At 38.3% G+C, this 22,132-nt stretch overlaps 1 protein-coding gene and 1 long non-coding RNA gene across 7 annotated transcripts in view; both read left to right on the forward strand.

Moving 5' to 3' along the window:
- Positions 1-12,043, forward strand: part of ATG5 (autophagy related 5) — a 79,469-nt gene extending 67,426 nt beyond the window's left edge. For 4 of the 6 annotated variants that reach the window (XM_030489376.1, XM_030489377.2, XM_030489378.1 and 1 more), the window contains one exon: positions 9,740-12,043. In XM_030489376.1, coding sequence (XP_030345236.1) covers positions 9,740-9,876 — 137 coding nt within the window. In that variant the 3' untranslated portion in view covers positions 9,877-12,043. Of the gene's footprint in view, positions 1-9,568; positions 9,711-9,739 lie in introns of those variants that run through there. The other 2 variants (XM_030489381.2, XM_030489380.1) reach the window with 1 other exon arrangement.
- Positions 12,044-12,691: 648 nt separating this feature from the next.
- Positions 12,692-17,981, forward strand: LOC115609901. The gene is made up of 2 exons (XR_003992037.1): positions 12,692-14,395; positions 15,900-17,981. It is a non-coding gene; the product is annotated as an uncharacterized LOC115609901 (long non-coding RNA).
- The last annotated feature ends 4,151 nt before the right edge of the window (positions 17,982-22,132 follow it).

Genomic DNA, 22,132 nt, shown 5'->3' on the forward strand with positions numbered 1-22,132 from the left:
CTGATGCTAAGGAAGAAGGGGTATAAGAATATTTCCTGGGAATTTCATCTTACAGGTTGGTTTTGGGGTTTTTTTTCTGTCTGAAGCTAGATGTTTGACAGGAAGCATCTTAGTCTTGGTCATTGTAAGGTCTTCTAAAACCTTTGAGCTACTAAAATGTTAGATATTTAAGAAAGTATTTTAGGGTTCTGTCATAAATTTGTTTAGGATTTATTACAACAACCCCATTAAAAAGCTTCTATTCAATATTGAAAAATAATAAAAAAACCCTAACAAAGTTTAGTTAAGTAAAACTTTTCTTTCCTTTCTCTATCTGCTTTTCCATTGGGCTGCACGAGCTCTTTTACAGAACGAAAAATCCCCTTGGTCATCCTAGATAGTAATACTGTCAGTAGTTAACTGCTTTGGACCGTGTGGAGAATTGTTAAAAATAATCTGCTCAGGCATCATGGACTTACTGGTGTTTGCAGCCAGCTTTGCTTCCCTAGAAACTTTTTCAGTGGAACATAAAAAAGTTTGTTACATACTTTCTGAGTGCTATGAGATTAGAAGTTCTCATAAGATGCTCCGAAGTGTAATAAACTTTCTTGTGGTGATTAGTTTAAGCCACATATTTTGTTATGTTTCAGAAATGTGACTGTCTAAACCAAGTGCAGACTTGAGGTGGAGGATGACAGGAAATAATGAGAGAGAAAAAATTGCATGGAGGAGAAAATGATGCATAGGGGTGATGCCAAGTATTTGATTTGCTCCTAGTGTTTAATGATACTTAATGTAGATTATAATGTTGCATATTCATCTACTTTCATTTTGAGCATAGAGAAATCTAGCACTGTGCTGGAACATAATCCGGAGGATCTAATCATACTAAGAACTGTCATAAAGAAGCTTTTTCCCTCTCCTTTAATTCACAAATGTTTAAACTCAAGTAAGAGATATTTATGCCACATGATCATGTAGAGATCAGCCAACTGCCTGTGTTAAAACCATGTAAAGAAATATAATAGTAATTAAAGCTAAATCAGTGAATGTGGACTTCATTACAGTGTCGCAGTGGAGGAATATTTGAGATATCTTGCCTGGTGTTTGTGGTCAAGTACTCCGCAAGAAGAGAGTTCACTGAGGTTGGTACACGTCTAGTTCTGTCATAGCATTTTGGAACTAAGAAACACAGTCTTTATGAGGGACTCTCATAGGATGACATCAAGGTGCTATAAGGGTGAAATTGAGACACATAATAGGAATGACAAAACACTCCAGAATGGAGAGGGACTGATGTTTTGAACTGTTTATTTTTGAGAAGAATTTTTAAAAATCAAAATAACAAGTTAGAAAAGATAGGTTAAGCACTCTCGTTCTGTTATCTATAACGAGTTGTTCAGTAAACTTACTAAAATATAACATTTCTTTTAAAAGAGATCTTTTAGCAGAATACAAAGTTGTGGATTTTATTTACCATTACTTGTCTTTGAGGCTAGAAACTTGTCACAGTTATAAGTTCTCAGGGATAACTGTGTAGATATCAAGAATACCCAGAGCTGAGAACATATATTTAGGAAAATTGTGGCCTGCAGTTTGGTCAGTTGAACTTATGTTATTACCAATGGTTAAAATGAGAGATTCTCTTATTGCTGCCAGTTGACCAGATCTACCTGATTGATTATTTATATTCATACTAGGCATTTGGATTATATCCAGGAGTTGAAGTTCTTATTCTCCAAACCACATATTGTGTTTGGAACAATGTTTATTCCAGATACAGAATTGTTTAGAGGAAAAAGACTTGTTCTGAATGATGCACTGACCATGTATTTCTGTGTGCGAGTTCTTCACCTGAAATCAGCATCAGTGGTTTTCCTCAGGGCTGTCAGGATATGTAGGCAGGAAGTAAAGTCAGTCCTGTGCTTTCGTGTCACATATCAGTCTCTAAATTTTTGAGGTCAGAGGAACCTTTTGTTGTGGCTAGGCTCTTTTAGAGTCAGCTTTGCAGAACTTTTTGTGTGTTCTTGCTCTTGGTAAAAGGATACTGAATAGTGTATCTTGCAGATTGTGATCCAGTGTATCATCTGTGTTTCTGTTTAAACTGATAATTATTCCAAATTAGGGGAGAGGAAAGGAGTACAGATTTTTGTGCGATTTTTATGTGCGATGTAGCTGCGATTCAAGTGAGGCGAAAAGTATCCCAAGATTGCTATGGAAAATGAGTCACTTCTAGCAATGGAGCCTACTACTGTCATGAGCAGGATCCTTTTTGTAGTAGGGAGGAATTCACAAAAAAGTGTGGAAAACCTGGAGTATGATGACTGAAACAGGCTAGTGTGAAGCTTCTGGAAACTCATACTAAGATTTTATTCCTATTCTAAAAAATGTAACTAAAAATCCCCTGCTCAATAGAATGTGTAGTAGCCTTTGACCTTTGAGTTATCATTTCTTAAATAAAAAATATTTTGTATCGGTAAAGACAACTTAAATATTCACTATCTGAAGTATTTGTACTGGGCTCTTTCAAAGAGCAAGTGGTCATTTGACCAAGAGGTTTGACCAAGCTCAACTTGTATGTACTTCCCATAAAATTGCATAGGTATTGAGCACCTGTTAGTACTCAGTTGAGCAGGTAAGATTTCTTTAAAATGCAAGTTTGGTTTTCTATTTGAGACCTTTATACTTTGGCTCAGTGTCCAGCTGGAGACCAGTACTGAGTGGTGTCCCTCAGGGATCGGTGTTGGGACCGATTCCGTTCAACATCTTTGTTGGTGACATGGACAGTGGGATTGAGTGCGCCCTCAGCAAGTTTGCCGACGACACCAAGCTGTGTGGTGTGGTTGATAGGCTGGAGGGAAGAGATGCCATCCAGAGGGACCTTGACACGCTTGAGAGGTGGGCCGATGCCAACCTTATGAAGTTCAACAAAGCAAAGTGCAAAGTCCTATGCCTGGGTTGGGGCAATCCCAGGCACAGCTACCTGTGAAGTTTATGGATATTTCATGTATCACAAAAAATGTGATTGTTGTGGTACATGCAATGAAAATAATTGTGAAGCTTGTTTTGTGGTAAATGGTATCCAGTTGTTGTGGTAAATGGTATCCATTTACCACAATGAAAAGCTAGTTTCAGCACTAGCTTTTGAAAGATCTTTATATCCCTGTATCAGAATGAACCATTACTGACAATGTTGAGGGTTTGGGTTTTTTAGAGATGTTACCTACTTGAAAGTGCAAAAAGCGAAGTATGTTCATCAAGTATTTATTTTTTTATATTCTACTACTGGTGCAGAATCCACTGGAGGTCATCATTTTTAGACTATGAGACTTGTCTGGGGCTGCCTCTTCTCTGTATGTTCTAGAATATGCAACCTGAAGTGCCTAGAGAGGGGAAGGATAACGTCAGCCACTGTCCAGTTCTTTCTTACCACCTGTGGTTACACGTTAGAATATAGTCTTTGAATTTGCTTGCTAACATAGTGCAGTCTTTTGTAAATAATGGTCCATAGTTTTATGTGTGTTCCTCTGTGCGATACCAGAAGGCTAGCCTTCAAGAAGGAAATTTTCACCTTTGCTTGCCAGGGATTTATCCCTCCCCAGCTTTTGCCTTAGGCTTTAAAAATTGAGTCAGCAATATCTCTCAGTAACCAACTTGGTTGCGTCTACACATGAAGTACATTACTGAAAGCTATGCATCTGTAAGTAATTTTCTAAGATATCCTAAGGAGATAGATTAATATCTTCCCTGTGAAGACATTGCTATGTCTCTTGAGATTCAGAGATGTCCAAGGCACTAGCTGCTGAGTGCACACGGTCAAGGAGTGCTCTGCCTCCTACAAGGTATATGCACCTAAAGGTTCTCCTTCCTGGTTATGTGAGTTGCTGGAGAGGTGTAAAGGAAAACAGCTGCACCACAGCCTCAAAAGGAGAACTCCACTCCTTGTGATGCTGACCTGAGATGAGTTTTCCTACAGTGTGGTATAACATGTTGTCAGGAATACGTTTAGTATCATCTAATCTTGAACATATGATATATTCTGAAGATAAGCAGGCAAATGTTTATGGCCCACTTCACAACTGAAAAAGCTGGAAACTGTGTTTGTTTCTGTTGTTCATAAGGCTGCAACTGTATGACACTTTCCTTGGATACATTTATTCCTTATTATTGTCCAATACAGTCTTGTGGCCCTCTATCATGCAAGAAGTGCATTGTTTGTTCCTGGTTTGGAAATAAAGGCTTTTATTTCCCTTTTTAGGGTTTTAAAGCCAATTTTGTAAGCGGTTCTTTTGCTGTGGTTTCTCTCTTGTCCATTTTGGTGACTGCAGGCAGGTCCTAGGACTTGCTGTGCAGAGGACATGCATAGGAAGGACTCTAATTGAAGTACTCTGGGGCCATTTTTTCTAAATCCTGAATATCTTGTATTGTCTATCAGCAAAAGAATTTAAGCTAGCTAAATTGCCCTAACAGGTTATTGCTGGAGGCCATAAATCAGAAGGGAGGTATTTCATTCCACTGGAGAATTTTAAGTGGTGCATCACCGATGTAGTCTGGCTAGAGAAGCTCATCTTGTGTGGGTGAAAAGGAGTATGTAGCTGCAGCATCAGTGAGCATTGTGGTGCTAATCTAAGTGAAAAATGACTGAATATGTACCCTTGCCAGAAGTAGTGCCTTTTCACTATTCTGCTCTTAGGCACTTGAATCTTTCTCAAAACCAATCATTTCTTTTCTCTCCATCTTTAATTCTTCCTTTCTAAATTATAAGATAATTCAGTAGAAAAGTGTATTTAGATTACATCAGCCTATGTGTAATAATCTGAATTGATAACGAGTAAGATAATTAAATTATTTTGTTTCCTAATATTGAGTGGTTTACTTTGCAATCCATAACCTATATAGCTAAAGGAAACAGGAAAACTTACCATGTGATAGCATGACATTGCACATCTTACTACCTTCTCTGAAGACTACAGGTTTTCTCTTCTCTGTTCTTTCTGTGTCTCACTGATCCTTGAACATAAAGAGTTTTTAGAGGAAGTTTGACATTGGCAGCAGCAAATATTGTAGTAATTAGGGTATTCTCCTGAAAGGAGGGACTAAAAAAGAGGGACCCAAGCTGCCTCAGGTTGAGGATGGAGGGTTTGAGCCACTGCCTCAAGGACTCAGTTGAGATGCAACAGCCGCAGTCTCTTGCTTCCTTCCAGCAGATGCCTATCTGCAAAAAAAGGTCCTTTGCCAATACTTTCTTTGTGGTGGTTTCCTGGAACACTGTAGTACCTTATAGATGATAGGGAAGCAGAGCTCTTCTTAAACCTTTCACTTCAGAGTTGCCTGCTTCTCTCTCCATTTTCTGTACAGAGTTGGAAAACTCTTCTGACTTTACATAGTATGATTTATTAGCCTGTGTCAGGTTCCTGCTCTAAGTGTTGAAGCCTTTGAGTTAATGTCTAAATTAAGTCATCTGAAATGTCTCAGAAATGTCTTAGCACACAACATCTAAGCATAGTTACCTGCCTTCTGGAGATGGAATATTAATCATAGAATGGGTTGGGTTGGAAGGGACCTTAAAGACCATCGAGTTGCAACCCCCTCCTATGTGCAGGGACACCCTCCACTAGACCAGGTTCTCAAAGTCCCATCCAACCTGGCCTTGAACACTGCCAGGGATGGGGCAGCCACAGCTTTTTGGGGCAACCTGTTCTAGTGTCTCACCACCCTCACAGTAAAGATTTTCTTCCTAATAGCTAATCTTAATCTACCATCTTTCAGTTTAAAGCCATTACCCCTTGTCCTGTCACTACATGCTCTTGTAAAAAGCCCCTCTCCACCTTATTTGCAGGCCCCCATTAGGTACTGGAAGGCTGCTCTAAGGTCTCCCTGGAGCCGTCTTTTCTCCAGGCTGAACAAGCCCAACTGTCTCAGCCTGTCTTTATAGAAGAGGTGCTGCAGCCCTCTGATCATCTTTGTGGCCCTCCTCTGGACTTGCTCCAACGGGTCCACATCCCTGTTGTGTTGGGGGCCCCAGAGCTGAACACAATGCTCCAAGTGGGGTCTCATGAGGGTGGAGTAGAGGGAGAGAATCACCTCCCTTCACCTGCTGATCACACTCCTTTCGATGCAGCCCAGGACACAGTTGGCTTTCTGGGCTGCAGAGTCACATTGCCAGGTCATGTTGAGCTTCTCATCAACCAACACTCCGAAGTCCTTCTCCTCAGGGCTGCTGTCAGTCCATTCTCCATTAAGTTTTACCAAAAACCTTTATAATCTTTGCTTTTCACTTGCCACTAGAGACTTTCGAGGGCTATAGTGCCTTCTGTATTACTGGATGGATTTCCTTGTGGAAATCCATCCAGTAAGAAAAATAATGTGATCTTAGGACAACCACTCTGATAGGAGATGACTTAATTGGTTTTGAGGCATAAATGCCGAAACAGTATTTATCACTCGTGCATCATATCAGTAATATAAAAATACTCTGATTTTAAGTAGTTATGATGTACACACATTATAAAAACTTCCTACAAAACAGGTATTGCTCTGCTCTTATATTTCTGATATTTCCACTTCATCTTTTTCCTGAGATTAATTTGCAAGAAAGCAAAAGAAACCATCTTCAGGTCATATGATAACTGATATATAACTCAGTTCTATCATTATTTTAAAAGGAAAAAAAAAATAGTTACTGAGGTGACTGAAAAATTTGAACAACTTGGTTTTGAGGAAATCCTGCTGGTGGTGGTGGTGGTTTTCTTACTACAATCACTGAATATTGTAAAGTGGGTATTGACAATAATTATATAGTCAGGTCTGGACCCCACGTGCTATAGATAAACAGTTATTTGGCCTAATTTTCATATGTCCAGTGGCATAGAATGACATGAATCTTCTTTGTGATTAATTTAAATCTTACGCCTCTCATTCAAATATATGTTGTGTTTAGCCACTTGCGCACTCTTATAGAGGTATTTTATCAGTCTAAAAAGACATTTTGTTTTCATAGACTATAGGGTAGGGAGGAACAGGACAGCACTTAGTGTGTCAAGATGCATACAAAATAAGCTATAGCTCTTAAAACTATGAACTTAGTAATGGAAGGAAAAATATTGTGTAAACCTATTCTATCTATAAACCAGGTGGATGAAGCTTTCATGATAGCTAGCAAATCATACAGAACCTAGATCACAGTGGCAATCATGGATAAGAATTCAACAGCTGTTGGGAAAACAAGAATATTTTCCAGTAATTTTTTTGTGTATTTGTTGTTGACAGGTTTATGTTACATAAAGCAGAGGGATCATCTGTAGGAAAGAGACTATCTATTTGATTCAAAATGGGGAAGTTACTGAAAACATGGAACTTGAGGAAAGTCTGGGTAAATGTGACTTAAGTGAGAGTTTATGATTCCAAGTAACGAAAGGAGGGAAGAAAGCTAAGGTAAAAACAATGGATTTTGTGAAAGAAGGCTACAGTAAATGTGGAATTGGTAGATAAGATCTCTTTAGTCAAGCCTTAAGGGGAAAAGGAATTAAGGAGAAGTGATTCTTTGTCAGAGATAATTCTAAAGTAAAAATAATGCTAATGCAGAGATCTAGACTTGAATTAAACTGTAAATTCTTCATTGATCTCTGAGACTTTCTCAGTCTGCTGAAGAACAGAATAAAAGATTTGTATAAGACAGGGACAAAGCTGGGTAGGGAGCAGGGAATGGGGACACCCAGATTAACTGCGTTTCATTTTTAAGAGGCATCAAGTTAGTAGACATGTGCACACATCCAAGAATGTTCTGCACACAGTAAAAGAAAAGCCAAAGAAGGTGTTTATCGTTCATAAGCCTTTCCTCCAATGACAAGAAGATGATACCGCAGTAGTAAAGTTTTTCATCTATGTTTTTGCAAGTTTTTGCCCAGAAGGTAGCTAGCACAGTACTAATGCTGAAACAGCATTCTGCCATCTGTCTGCGTATGCAATTAGTTGTTTCTGAAAATTAAATAATATTGCGAAGTGTGAAAAGGTCACCAACTCTGTGGCCAGTTTATGGAAAACCATAGATAGTTTTTGAGTGTTAAATACATATATTTGGAAGTTACTTTAAGAATAAAAATATTTAGAAGTTCCCTAACTTCTCAATGTAAAAACTTGGTTTCAGAGACCTTTTCTTTGAGTTTATATTCTTGACAATCTGACTCGTAATGTTTCAGCCCAATAAATATTTGCTTTGGTTGGAAATGCTGGAAGTTTGTTTTTAAATGATGTGCTGCATGCTTCTGACCTGTCTGCAATAAAACCAGAAACCAGCAATTGTTTATGCTTAGTTTAGTGTAATAATGCATGTACTATGCCATTTAGAGAATCAAGCTTTATGTACTTAATCAAGTATTAATATCAATATATGTGTTTTATGTATTTATTTACAGAATATGATACCATATGTAGGTAACAAGTAATTAATATATAATGTTTTATTTTAGGCAAACATAACTGTCTGCTTCTGCAGAAAGAATTATTAGCATAAAGTCAGCCCCATACTCAAGGATGATTCTTCCTAGTCTAATTTCACCTGTGCTGGCATAGATAGCCATAACATAATACAAACTTCATCAGGCAGCTGTCAAATCATTTTGGTTATCAAACGGCTAAAATTTTATTCATCTTATAAAATAGGAATTATGCTACAGCTGGGGGTAGCTGAATGAAAGAGCCATGTCACTTCTAGATTTTGCTCTCTTCCATGCAACTCTTGGGGAGCATGGAGGTTTGTTCTGGAATATAAACAGTTGAGGGGGGCATAAAATGCCAGTTGGAGAAGGCAGTGATATTTTTGAGCGCTGAATGTGGATTTCACTGTGGTAGGTCCATGTGACAATGCCAGAGTATAGTATAAAATCAGTAAAAGGTCATTGCCTACTGTTTCCCTCCCCCCCCAAACTATTATTTGGAGCATATTTCAGATGCTTTTCTCATCTCAAGGCTCTGAAATAAATTTTCATTTTCTGGTTTTTTTTAGTTCATTTCATGACAGTTATGTCAGTTGCTTTAGCTGGTTCCCATCATTTGAGTCAAAGGATCAAAGTACTTGCATCCTCCGGGACAAGTATAAATAAAAAAAAATTGAAATATACTTAGAAAATATTCTTGTCATACTGGGAATCATTTGCTAACATAGCCTTTCCAAGAGATGAAACAAAGTGAGGAAAAGCTGGTGCCAATTCAGCCTTCTGAGTAACTCTGAAATATTGCTAGTGACTTAAGTAAATTATTCTTAGGAAAACAAAATTACTTCAGGAATATTACATGTACTGTATGTGTGACATATAGCACGTAGTCCAGACTTTCAGGAAATCACAGTCTTAAGAATACAACTTTATTAGTACATTTGAGGAAGCTACACATCTTAAGCATGATCTGTGTAAAATTCATACAGTGCTTACCTGGGCAAGATGGATATGCCTGAACTACGTTGAGACCAAGCTGTGATCACTGTAGGAAAAATATCCTTGCAACTAATAAAGAAGGATGTCACTTTCATTAAGTTTCATTTTAACCCAAATTTTGTTTTTGAATTAATTTTAACTCAAAGTTTCTGTTTTAGATGATGGAAATCTCAGCTCTCTCCATACCAGTATTTCCTGCTTTTTGTTCTGTTGAATGTTAAACTGTGTAACACCAATTAAATCTACTCTGAATTAAGTGTAAGTAAATGTTTAATCTTTCTACGAACTTTGAATGGTATACTAGTGGTTTCTCTCTTTCTTTGAATTAGATGGAGAGCAGAAGACTCAAGTGATGATTCATGGAATTGAGCCAATGCTGGAAACACCCATACAATGGCTAAGTGAACATATGAGCTATCCAGATAATTTTCTCCACATTAGTATCATTCCCCGACCTACTGATTGAAGCTCAGCTCTCCTGGTATGAGGATCATTCTCAAGCTGGAATTATAAGGGCATGTCAACTTCTTCCTTCTGTCAGTCTTGACAGAGGCAGCCTGACCAGAAAAAAAAGAAAAACAAAAAGCCCGAAACAAAACAAGAAGTCCCCACTGCTGCAAGCCAAACAGGAAGAGAGATCCTGTCATCAGATAAGGGCAATTGGGCTGATCTTATTTTGCATCACCGCTGCTTTTCTTCACCGCTGTAATTAAATCAGTTGCGATATGAAAGAATTTACAGGACCTCTGCAAGTCTGCTGTTTTCTTGTAAAATATAATGAAGCTGAAACTGTCAGCCGAAGAGCAAATGGAAATATGCCACTTGATTGTATTTCTGATTAACAAATAAACAGGGCTGTTTCCTAAAGCGGTAGTGTTTCAACTTTGAGAGTGGAAACATTGGTTTAATTTTCTAGAAAGTTAGACACTGAGAGATTCAGTTACCAATAGCTTTTTGTAAAAGATCAAATTACTGTAAACCCATCTTTCCTTAATGAGAAGTTCATGTTTACAGTATGTGTATTGGTATGCAAATGATCTTTTAACTTTGATAACAAGCAGTGAGAAATTTTAAAGTAAACCCGTGAGCATGTTTTGTCATTTAAAAACATGCACAACTTAATAATTTACAAATACTTTTGATTTGTATGCTGTCACTGAATGCTCCAGTATGTTTATTATTCAAACCAGTTTTCATGGACTAGCAATGATGTAGGATAATTTGTCTCAGGATTTGTCATGGCATTTCTTTGTGCTCATCTAAATTTTTTAATTTTTTTTTCTGTAAGAGTATTTTCTTAATTTAGTTTAAAAAGTTTAAAAAAAAAAAGTAAACGGATGCAAATGATTGTATCCTGCTGTTTATTCCCATAGACTAGAAAACAATTAAATCATAGAATGATGAGCAGATGTATTGCTTTTTAATAATCTTGAATTTTTGAAAGCTGAGGCTTTTCCAAACTAGTACTTCCTTACATCTGAGTTTAGTTTTCTATTGTGGTCCCTAAGCAATCAGGCTGAAATTTGGAGACTTCTAATCTCATTGCACAGATTTTTTTCCTTAGTTTAGCAGATGTATTTTTAGGTTATTGGATTGCTTTGGTTTCTAAATGTTTGTTACCATTGCAGCTGCTACTGCAACCTACCATTTTTTTGTGTTAAGCTGAATTCATCAGACTGTGTGCTACATCACTGTGTCTCCTGTTCATGGCTGTTGGTGGCACAGGACTCTGTTTATAGTAGACATATTATCAAATATGTCAAATATTATCAAATATAAAGAAAGCATGACGTTTTTCTTTCAAAAATAGTAACTGTTGAAGTTCCTACTCAAAGTCTTGGCCTGCAAATGTCCAGGTAATTCCCATTGTTGTTCCCATTAGTTTCCATGCTCCCTTTATGGTAAGATACTTACCTAAAATCGAAAATCAATCAAACAAAACCTCTTTAAGAAGCAAGATGGGAAGGATCTCCTTGGGTGAGGATAGAATTGAGGCTAAAAAAAGCCTTAAGGGCAGAGAAAGTTAGTAGACAAATCAGATAATGTTTTAAATGTAAATGAAGAAATAGCATTAAGGAAATGGAAGGGAAAAGGTAATGGTGAAATAAACCGATGCTGTATTCTGCAGGTCATGAACAATTTTTAAAACAAACCAAACCATGCTGATCTGTGTTTATGCAGAATTGAAATACAATATTCTTATAGTGGGATGATTTGGTTGAGTCATTCTAATTTCCAGTACTGTTTGGAATTTTTGTTACAGTGTTGGATTGGCATTTATAAACTTTCGTAGGCAGAGACATCTAAATATTCTGGAGAATTTCAAGGCCCTGCCAATGGATAAAGCAAATATTTTGTAGTCTTCATATTAAAAAAAAGTCTTTTGTAGGGATAATTTTTCCATTAATCAGAATAAGAGACAGTGCATTTAAAAACCTGTAAAGATTGTTTCCTTCATTTAAGGTAAGCTGGAGTAAGTCACTGGCTATTTTAATATATTCTACACCAGCATCTTCTCATGGCCTGTACATCCAACTTTTAAGGCCTAGCATGGAACAAAGAAATAGCTCGGCATTAAACATACTCTTTTCTCTTCTTTTAACTATTTAAACTTTATTAAAAAATAAAACAAAGTTTGAGTCTGTCTTTATTTCCAGCTAAATAAGGATCTTTGTCATGGAGTAACAAAAACCATTTAATTAATACTTAATAAGTAGGAAGAGCTGGTTAGGTGATGTATCTAAACAAAAACACATCATCACAAAAATGAAGTAGCGTCATTGCTTTACCTGATTTAAATCATGTTTTTGTAGGTTTTTTTACTTAGTGTGTGAATAACAATAGCAACAGGAGGTGTGTTGTGGCTTAATTAAATGCTTTGCTTTGAAATGCTGTAACTTCTTGAAAAAACAGATTTGTTCTGAATTAGTCAGAATCTTAACATAGTGCTTAATGTATTTCAATAATAAGGAAAAGCGCCATATACATCTGCACATGCCTCTCTATATTTAGAATTTAAGTGTATCAGGTGAGCAATTTAAATCATAGTTTAAAAAAGCAAAATATGGAGCTTGTTGCTGTCTTCACTGTATTTCATATTTTTTGGCAGTGGCTGCCTCCAGTTTTGAATGTTTAGCGAAGAAAGAGTGAATTTTCCAGTTATTTCTTTGATACCACTGGCTGTCACTCAGCCCACTGCCAGTTGGCATTCAAGGGGATAACTTTTCATAAAGTGCTAGAAATGAGTTATTTTAGTTTTAAATTAATTCCCATTAATTTGGGGGGGAGGGGAGGAACCTCCTAAATAAAATAAATTGGTACTGATAGAAAGTCAGGCGATTGTCACTATTGGGAAGAACCTGAACTTGACATCTGAAGGCCTGGTAACCCTGAAAAATGGAGAATGGGAAAAGATGCTGAAATGAATATACAGAGTGGGCACAGGGACTAACAAGAAGGATTTCTGCTGGGAAATCAGTAGAGTTGTACAACGGTGTGTTATGCTGCTACTAAAGCACCGGTAATCCTGGGTTCCCATTTGGTACAGAAAATTCAGAAGGGGCGGTGGCAGGAATTGTTTGCCTTCAGGGGTGGTGGTTCTCGCATGGAATACTGGGGTGAGGATCTGAATGTCCCTGTGCAGAAGGTAGGGATTTGGGCTGGTGTAGGGACTGTGCTGCCTTAGTGGTGGAAATGTAGATACTGCTGTGTATGTGTATTGGTGTGACTGGGAAATCTTTCAGGAATGTGAAGAAATATTAAATCTTAAGAGCAGATCAGGCACAGGAACAAGCAATATGAACAAGCCATTAATAAATCTACGGAAAGGAAAACTATTGAGCTACTTCAAACCCAGTTACTTCTCCACTGAGAGTTTTGAGAGTAGCGAGGCAAGCCAAGGTTCAGTTATGATGGGGTAAGAGCTTGCAATAGCTGTCATTGGACTCGATGACTGGGAAAGTCCTTTCGGTTCTGTTACTGTGTGTTTTGCTCTGACAGCCAGATACCTATCAGCTGATGAAGACTCTTGATCATCACTTCCAATGTTATTTATACCCTGCATAATAATAATGACCTTTTTTATTATTATTATTTCCTTATATGGTGAATGATGTTGAAGTGATAACTCCTTGTTTACAACACTGATAATAGCTGGTGTTTTTTCAGTTTCACTCTCTAGGAAAATCTGCATCTTGGCTCTACAAGTGTATTAGCGCACTCTTAGAAGACTTCTAGGGCTAAGCAATGGCTGTTCACTTTAGAGAATGTTTTAAGCAAATTTCCCAGCTTTCCAGTGATAATTTATCAAATCAAAGGACTGGACAAAAAAGGGATAACTTTATCCCTTTCATGGATACTTTCCAAATTAAACGTTTTTACGTGTAATGATTTTAAACTTTCCAAAGAACCTAGATGTTAGTTTGCTTGCAAATTTAGCAGTAGCTTACAGAATGTATTTATTCATATGCTACCACATGTAGATGTTAAAACTGATCACATACTTGTATAACTCTAATATTAATATTGATTATTATCAAGTTATGCCAGAAAGAGAACAGTGTTCATGATCATGAGGGCTCCCATGGGTGTCCTTGGGCTGGTGCTGCGAATGGATGAAATGTGGGGATGGAGTGGATCTCTGGCAAGTACTGCTACTTTTTCAAACTTTTAACCTTGCAGTAAAACCAAAATTATACTCTTTACTGCAAAAGTAGTGTTATTTTCTTGAGATGGTAAAAGTGTATTTCAGGGGAAAATATTCCCTCCCTACCCCAAATATTTTTGGTTCAAAATTTGTGGCTGTATCAGAATAATTGGGCATTTGGTAAGTGACTTTAGCCATTAATTTTAGCAGTCCCTGTTTATTTGGACAGGAAAGAGATTCCTGAAGCAATTTTTTTTCTTCCCTTAGGATGAAAAAGGGTATGCACAGAGGTTCTTAGAATATCACATCAAATATAGAATGGATTTCTGAATTAAAGCAGGTAGGTGTTTATTCTGCATTAAAACTTCTGGTTTTGAGACAGGGATGGTGACATTTCAAAATGTCACGCTAAACCTGAGTAATATCTCTTGAGATAGAGGTATAGAGATGTAAAGTTTCAAATGCTCAGAAGTAGATTTCAGATTTCTGTAGTTTCAAGTTATACAATCAAATCAGCTTGTGGAAGGAGAGTTTAAAATGAGAGAGATGTTTTCTTTCCTTCCCTTGCCTTTCATGTCTCTACAATTCAAGTAATTAAGTTCTTTTAACTGTGAAATGAAACACCAGTTTCTCTAAACAACAGATGAAAGAACACAAAAGAATAGAAAACTTCTTTCAAATACAGCAGTGCAAACAGGTACATAAGAGGAATTTTGTGTAGTTCATGTTTTTATATGTATAAAATAACTAGCAATTATATGAAGTTTAAAGGTATAGTTTTCCATGTTGTTTTAATATATGGATAAAAAACATCTAAGATAGAATGAGAGGCTGTCAAACAACCTTGTTAGGGTTGGAGGTTGGAGGAGCTCGTCTTCACTGCACTTGAAACCGCCAAGATGCGTCAGATTTTAAAATAACACTTTCCACTGAAGATGCTTAAAGCTTTAATCCTTGCATCATTTCGCTGATATAGGTCAACAGATACAATAAAATGAATACGTTGTGGGAACATATGTATTGATCTAGTTACTAATACACATAATATTCTCATTTTGGCACTCAGTAATTATGAGTATTACACAGTGGAAAGAGTAAAGCCAGTATGTGATACAGTTTGCATCTGCCAGAATTTGGAGGATCACTTGCTAGACTTTGCCAAATGGTGTTTTGGAAGTTCACATGCATGTCTTAAAAGGCACTAGAAGTTAAGTCCTCTTTCAAAGAAAACTGAGCTGGGTTGAGAGGGGGGGAGAAAAATCAATAGCGTTATTCACTAAACCTCTCCCTTCAGCGGGTGTCCTACAGTGAAAAGAATGCAGAGAGAGTGGACATGCAAAAACTGGTTGATGTCTTATTTCATTTAGAGAGATGTATATAATTTCTCCTTGTGTAACTGAGATTTTGTTGCTTAGGGTCAGTACAGTCCCAACTGGCATTAAAAAGACAATCTGTAATTCTTCCAGCTAGAAGGAGGTACTTATGAGTGTTTTCATCACTACAGAATTAAAGATCAGAATGGAAACTTGTCCCTTGCATGCTTTTCTAGCTGTAATTAAAATAATCTGCATTTCAGAGGTTTGATTTCCATCAGTCATATGTACACACGCCCTCACTGGATTTTTTTCCACAGTTGAAGAAATCAGCTGGTCTTCCTTCATTTTAAAGTTTATCTGAGTCTGTACAAGGCAAATGGGAAGCAGAGATCAGGCTACGGGAGTGGCCCTCAAGACCTGAAATGCTGGCATGACTCAGGAAGTTATGCAGCTTGTTCGCTATTTTCACTATGACAATTTTATCATGTGAGTTCTGTCTCTTACTCCAAACTCTTCTTTAATTCACAGCTCCTCATTTTTAGCTAATCCTTGACCTCAGCTGACAAGAGATGAGGCTGAATCTGTTCCTTGCTCTCCAGCGCCCGTCTCTCCCTTGCGGGCTCACTATTAGTAACTGTACAGCAAGTATGACTAAAATCCCCATCCCTGGAGCATTCCCTGGCACTTCTGGCACAGCTTCTCCTTCGACATCCGAGGTGTGAGTTTGCTTCTGTTACCACAAACTGGGTAGCCCTGTAGGAAGAGAGAAAGGCATGGAGGAGGGGAGAGCGAAACGAGAAGAGTTAAAAAACAGTGAAGGTGGGGCTTGAGAGAAAAGTACTTCATGGGGAGTGAAATGACAGAGCTGGATTCTTGATCTCACCCAGGTTTCTTGTTCACTCATCATCTTGCAGCTCCCACCATAGGCTTTCCTTTCCGTCCTTTCCATGAATGTGGTGGTGTACTGGCTTTCACCTGCAAAGTGAAACGTCTGGCACCCCTGGTGCCACCATCTGCTGTAGCTGCCTTCTCTCTGTGAGCCAGCAGAACCCATCACTTGAGCGGGTGTATTCAACTGTGTAGTTTTAGCACATTGCCTAAGAAGGCTTTTCTTTACAAAAATTGTTTCAGAACTTCTTCCTCTGTAGCAGAGGAGTCGGGAGGTTCTGCACAAAATGGTGGCACGGTTTGCACAGGCACTTCTCGTTACTGCTTTAATACGTAGTGTTGTGGAAAATTGAATCATTGGTATTTCTTCTTTATTCAGGGAATAAGTGATGGAGTCACTTGAGGACCTTTGTGTCATGAAAATTACTCTTTCACAGTTCTGAAGCTTTACTTTGTACTGGTGTGAATGTTTCATAGGGAACAGCAGAATACATTTTCAACATGTGTAATAAATACCAAACCCAGTTTTGGTCACAAGCCTTTTCTGTTTCATTTTCCAGTCAGAATAAGATTCCATTATATTGGGTTTAGTTGTAGAAAAATATGTCGGTATTCAAAATCAGGCTGTATAGGCAGTAGAAAGAGGATATCGTTTTTAATCATCAGCATTTCTGCACTTTACATCTTGGCACCTTTCAATAGGAAGACACACAAGGACTTCTACCTTTCTGCTGAGGCGTGGTTCTGCTGAACCACCTGAGAAGTTTCTCTGCCAATGTGGGGCATCTGCTCCCTTACAGAAACCATCCAGTTTTGGTTTATTGTATATAAATTTATACTTGGCAGCTGTTGAGGAGCTCACTGGAACAATGGCCATAGTGGCAATTAAGAAAAAAAAAAAAAGGAAAAAAAACCCCAACGAAAAACCACCCAGCTTAATTTATTCCCCAAATGTCCTTCACCAAGAAATCATAATGTCAGTTTTTAGTGAAATTAGTTCATGCCCTACTTCTGGTTGTGCATTCAATTATTCCAATGGTAAGAAGACACAACCCTAATGGGTCAGCTTACAATTTCCTTGAAATATATTGTATGGTTTTAATTAATATGCCAATAAGAGGAACTATGTGGTCTTTATTTTATCTCTTACTGAAACTTGAATGCATTCAAGGCTTCTGCTGCAATTGGCTTCCTCGGGGAGGTGCAGGAGGAGTTGTATCCCCTCTGGCCTTCATAAATCACATTGGGTTTGGTGTCTTTTTGGGGTATGGGGTGAAATATTTCAGTTCTGTGAAGCCTATCTACTTGCACTTTTCCCTCCCTCCTCCCCCAAACTAGATGCCACAGTTTCCATAATGCAGCCCTTCTTTTTTTTTACTGCTTGCTTTGAACAACGAAGTGGGTGATCTGTAGCTACTGGGCATAATGATTAATTCTTTAGCTATCATCTCAGGGGGCTCTGAAATTTAGGTCTTTCAAGTTTATGAGCCCCATCTCTAACAGAGACTTGGTCTGGGGTAACCATGCAAGCTTCCAGAAAGATAACACGAGGTGTAAATTAAATTCTCTTAAGAACTGGCACTCAAGTAAATGGAAGTATCCACAAAGGCTGATGCCTACTTTTGTTCACATTTGTTTTGCTGCCTCTGTGTAATTTGCTTTCTGTATACTTGCTAAAAGCAAACCCAATTGAGATTGTGTGATGGCATATGGAAGAGGCCTGTTGCACAACTCCCCTTCTCCTGCCCGCACCCAAGTCAATCTTTGCTTGTGTCACTGCAGGCAATTAACAATGCTTCAAAACCACATGCAGCTCCTATTCCGGAATGGCATTTGATGGTATCAGGAAGCTTGAGGGTTCAAGAAAAAGATGTTTATTCTTTAAAAGGAGCTTATTCTTCATCATTAGAAGGTGCTAAAATAATCATAGGCATTGAGTGTGCACCATCAACAAGTAGACCTTTGCTGCAAGGTACGATCTGGATGGGATAAAAATGCATTCTTAATCTTTAATATAATATATGCTTGAAAGGAACTGTAACATATTTAGGTGTTCTGCTTTGATCCTAACATGCTGTGAGGCACTACACTGAAATGAATGTGGATACCATTGATAAAGGAGAAGATCCTTAACATCTTAATGTATGGGCATGTGCCACGGTTGCCATGTTATAAACAAGGGTGTGAGCTTTTCACAGCTGCCTCAAGATAGGGAACTTTTACCTCTTCTTTTCCCAGGGTAAACAGGTTGCTGATGTCTCTGAGAGCAGCAGGGTGCTTGCTCTGGCATTGGCCAATGAGGGAGAACATGAAGATGAATAATTACTGTGGATTTGCTGGGTGCTCTGTAACCACATGTGCATCTTGATCTGATAGTAATGAATCTGAGTGTTCATCTTTACCTGCAGGATTTCTCCTGAGGGATTTTGTTATTTATATCAAAGAGGGTTTTCAGGGAGTTGAAGTAACCTTAGGACAGGGATCACTTTGCTGACTAGCATTGGTGCTAATTATTTGGAGCAAATCAGTGGCTGGGATTTTTATTTAATTTTGCTATGCAGTGAGATACAAAGTGTGAATGGTGTGGCTGGAACTTTCTTGAGAATTATTTGAGTTTATTTTGCAATGGCAAATAGGATCACAGGTACAAGAGGCTGCTTCTGCTTGTGCTGGCTTTCTGCTGAGTGGGTCACTGTTTGCCTATCTATTTAGTCTTAAAAAATCCTACCTCAACAAAAGAAGAATATCCTAAAAGTTTTTAACACTTTTAGGAGCCAAGACCTAGGAAGAGCTAGCAGCAGCTCCCGTGATGTACCAGAAAAAGAGGAGCTCAAATCCTGCACTTTTCATCACTTTACAAGCTTCTTGATACAGCAGAAGAGAAAGGTTTCCCAGTGATTTGTCTGGTGTTCAGGTAGGGAAGATAACTATGGATCTTACTGCTGCTTTGCAAGCAGAGTTTCTCAGCTTCTGCCGTGAAATCTGCTGTCCTTCCTCTGCAGGGATGTGGGAGTTTGACCTACAGGGGAACTGTTATTTCAGTTTTACTGGGAGAATGAATTGGTAGAAGTTTGGGAATAAAATACAGTGTTTAGAAGGCTACTTATGGCAGCAGGTTCTTCTCAAAGCTGAGTTTAATCCTGCAGTGGAGCAGGCACTGGTCAGAACTGTGGTTATGTTGAGCCATCTGCTGATACGTCGAGCAAGCCTGTCAGTAATACCTTGGTGATGAATTGGAGTTCAGAAGGGACAGGTGCTATCATGCTTTGCAGTGCAAAGTTTAAAGGGTGTGAGTTATTGAAATCACAAGTTTGGTAAATGATGCACAGCCCGTATGGTTTCTTTATGGGATGGCTCTTTCATAGCATGGTACTCCATTGACATGAGAAGCATTGTTTTAATTATCTCAGCTGATGTTCCTCTGAAAGTGCTTGGTGGGTAATTTTAATGGACGTGGTATGGAAATTGTTGCACTGGCAGGTACAGTATCTGTTCATCTTACTTGCTTACAAATGTTCCAAGCAATCATGTATGACACCTTCCTGCAAATGAGGTAATTCCTGCTTGGCACTGAGGCCTCTAAAGAAGAAAACTTTTATACTGTAACATTAAAGGCAGACGCTTTGTTTTAATCACTTGCCAAAACAGCCGAAAACAATTATTAATTAATAGGAAACATTGACTTTTAACTTTGCAAGCTCTCCAAAGAAGTGTCTATGACAACTTGCATCTGGATTTTTGATTTATTTGGATGCAGTGAAACTGGGCATCGTACTGCAAAGGTTGACTGCTTTAGATTCATATTAAGTGTACACATAGCGCTCTTAAAATTAATATGTTTATAAACCTAAATTGGTTCAGTTGAATGCCTTTTGTTCTCTCTCTGGCTTCATTTGAAGCAACAACAAAAAGCTGTGCTTGTTTGTGTGTTTAACCAAAATGTTAAATGCAATTAATCTACCAAAAGCACACAAATATTTTTTGAATAATAGAGGCGCCCCTTTCACAGTGTCTTTGGTATTTAGCACTATGGTTTGGAGAGAAGAAGGCAACTTTTTCACATCTCATAAATAAAATTTAAAAAATCTTTTTCTTGGCTGGTTTAATTTGAACCAACCCAGTGCAGCACCCTCAGATTTTCTTGACTGCTTTGATAAGGTTGAGCATAGTATGTATGGTTAGGGGGAGGTGGCATTCCTAGTATTTTAGATTCTGGATCTTACTTTCCCTCTGGAAAATATTGTGTCTGGTAAATGCAGCTCCCAATAAATAAGAAGGGGGTGGGATGAGTAGTGCAATCTGACTCAGAGGGTGATTATGTGGAGATTCATCCTGCAGATCTACTCATTTTGCCTCTTTTGTCAAACAAAATAATGGAATTCCTTGGACTGTCAGAAACCAAGAATATCCAAAATATTTCAACAAGATCAGACCACAAGAGTTAGTTTGTTATCGTAATTGAGAATCTTGAGACATCCCAATTATTTTAACAATGGGAGAGTGGCTGCCTAGCCTGTCTGCTTCTAGCCAGTCTACTTCTCAGTTATTGAGAAATTCATGGGAAATACTGTGACAAGTTTAGTAACTGCAGATTTTTAGTCAGTTAAAATCTCTTTTCTAGCAAACCTTAGACCTTCGCTTTATGCATTTGCTACTGAGGCTCTTCCCTTAAAAGTGTGTGATCTCATCTTTTATTTCAAATTCTGCCAGTCCTGCTAAGCCTGCAACTCGCTCTTTGCCAGGTAGCTCAATCTGAGCTCGTCTTCTGTGCATGGGACTCAGTCTTAACTGCTGAGGATGGCCTGGTCACACCATGTAGCTTGGGTGACCAACAGTTTGGGTGCATCCAGCGTGCCTGGGTATAGAGAGCCAGTATCATGGTCTAATAGCCAAGTACCAGACTTCATCCATGTCACTTTAAGGAAGGTCATCTGTTTCCTTCCTTAGCATGCGTATTTCTCAATAGTTTATAATGATTGGGAATCTGTTTAGTATGGAATACAGAGATGGGTCTCTGTAGTCCGATGTTTGTGGTTAAGAAGAAAATTGTTAATGCTCTTCGAAGGTTAAGTTGTGCCTTCAGATAATAAAGCTTTGCTTTTCCTGGAGTGTTTTGCACAAGTTGATTATAAAGATATTGAACTTGTCCTTGTTTTATCAAATAGTTAGGGCTTAAATAGCTACAGAAATGATGCCTACAGCCGGTTTCCCTTTCCCTTCTCCTCCCCACCCAGCGCTGTGCTCCTGTTGGAAATTGGGGTTGGATAGTACAGACATCTGGATGCAGCAGCTTTAAAGTCAGGTGTATAGGAATGAGGAGCGGTGCTGGTGTACTGATAGAGGGACATCTCTGCTCTCCTTGGTAGTGGCCAATAATCTTAGAATCAGTGACCAGCTAAATATCTGGGTATTTTATGGGCTGAACTATGGCAACTGCACTACTGAAATTGATGTTTGTACCTGCTGAAATCCTACACATTTATCCTGATTTTTTTTTTTTATGATAGACAGTGGCTGTTTGCACAAAGAACTTCACAATCTCAAAGCAGTTGTCTTTCTGCAAGTAGTTAACTGGGTCATTGTCAGCTTTTCCTCAAAAGAAGGGGAAAAAATGACTAGTCTAATACTTTTCAAATGCCGACCAAAAGAAAAGAGTAATTTCTGCAGTGGGTCAGCATTTTATGTACTTCAGTTCTTTACCGCCTCTGCTTGATGCACTACTTGGTCTGGGGACCAGCAGTAAACCCACCTTACCATAGCAGAACAGTAAACCGCAGTGGTGACTTCTCCAGAACATTGTGACCATTCTTGAAAGAAACCAGTAGGTTGCTCCTGGTTACTCACTGGTGTATTCGATTTCTACTAGCAGAACA

Source organism: Strigops habroptila, chromosome 6, assembly GCF_004027225.2.
Source record: "Strigops habroptila isolate Jane chromosome 6, bStrHab1.2.pri, whole genome shotgun sequence".
NCBI lineage: Eukaryota > Metazoa > Chordata > Aves > Psittaciformes > Psittacidae > Strigops > Strigops habroptila.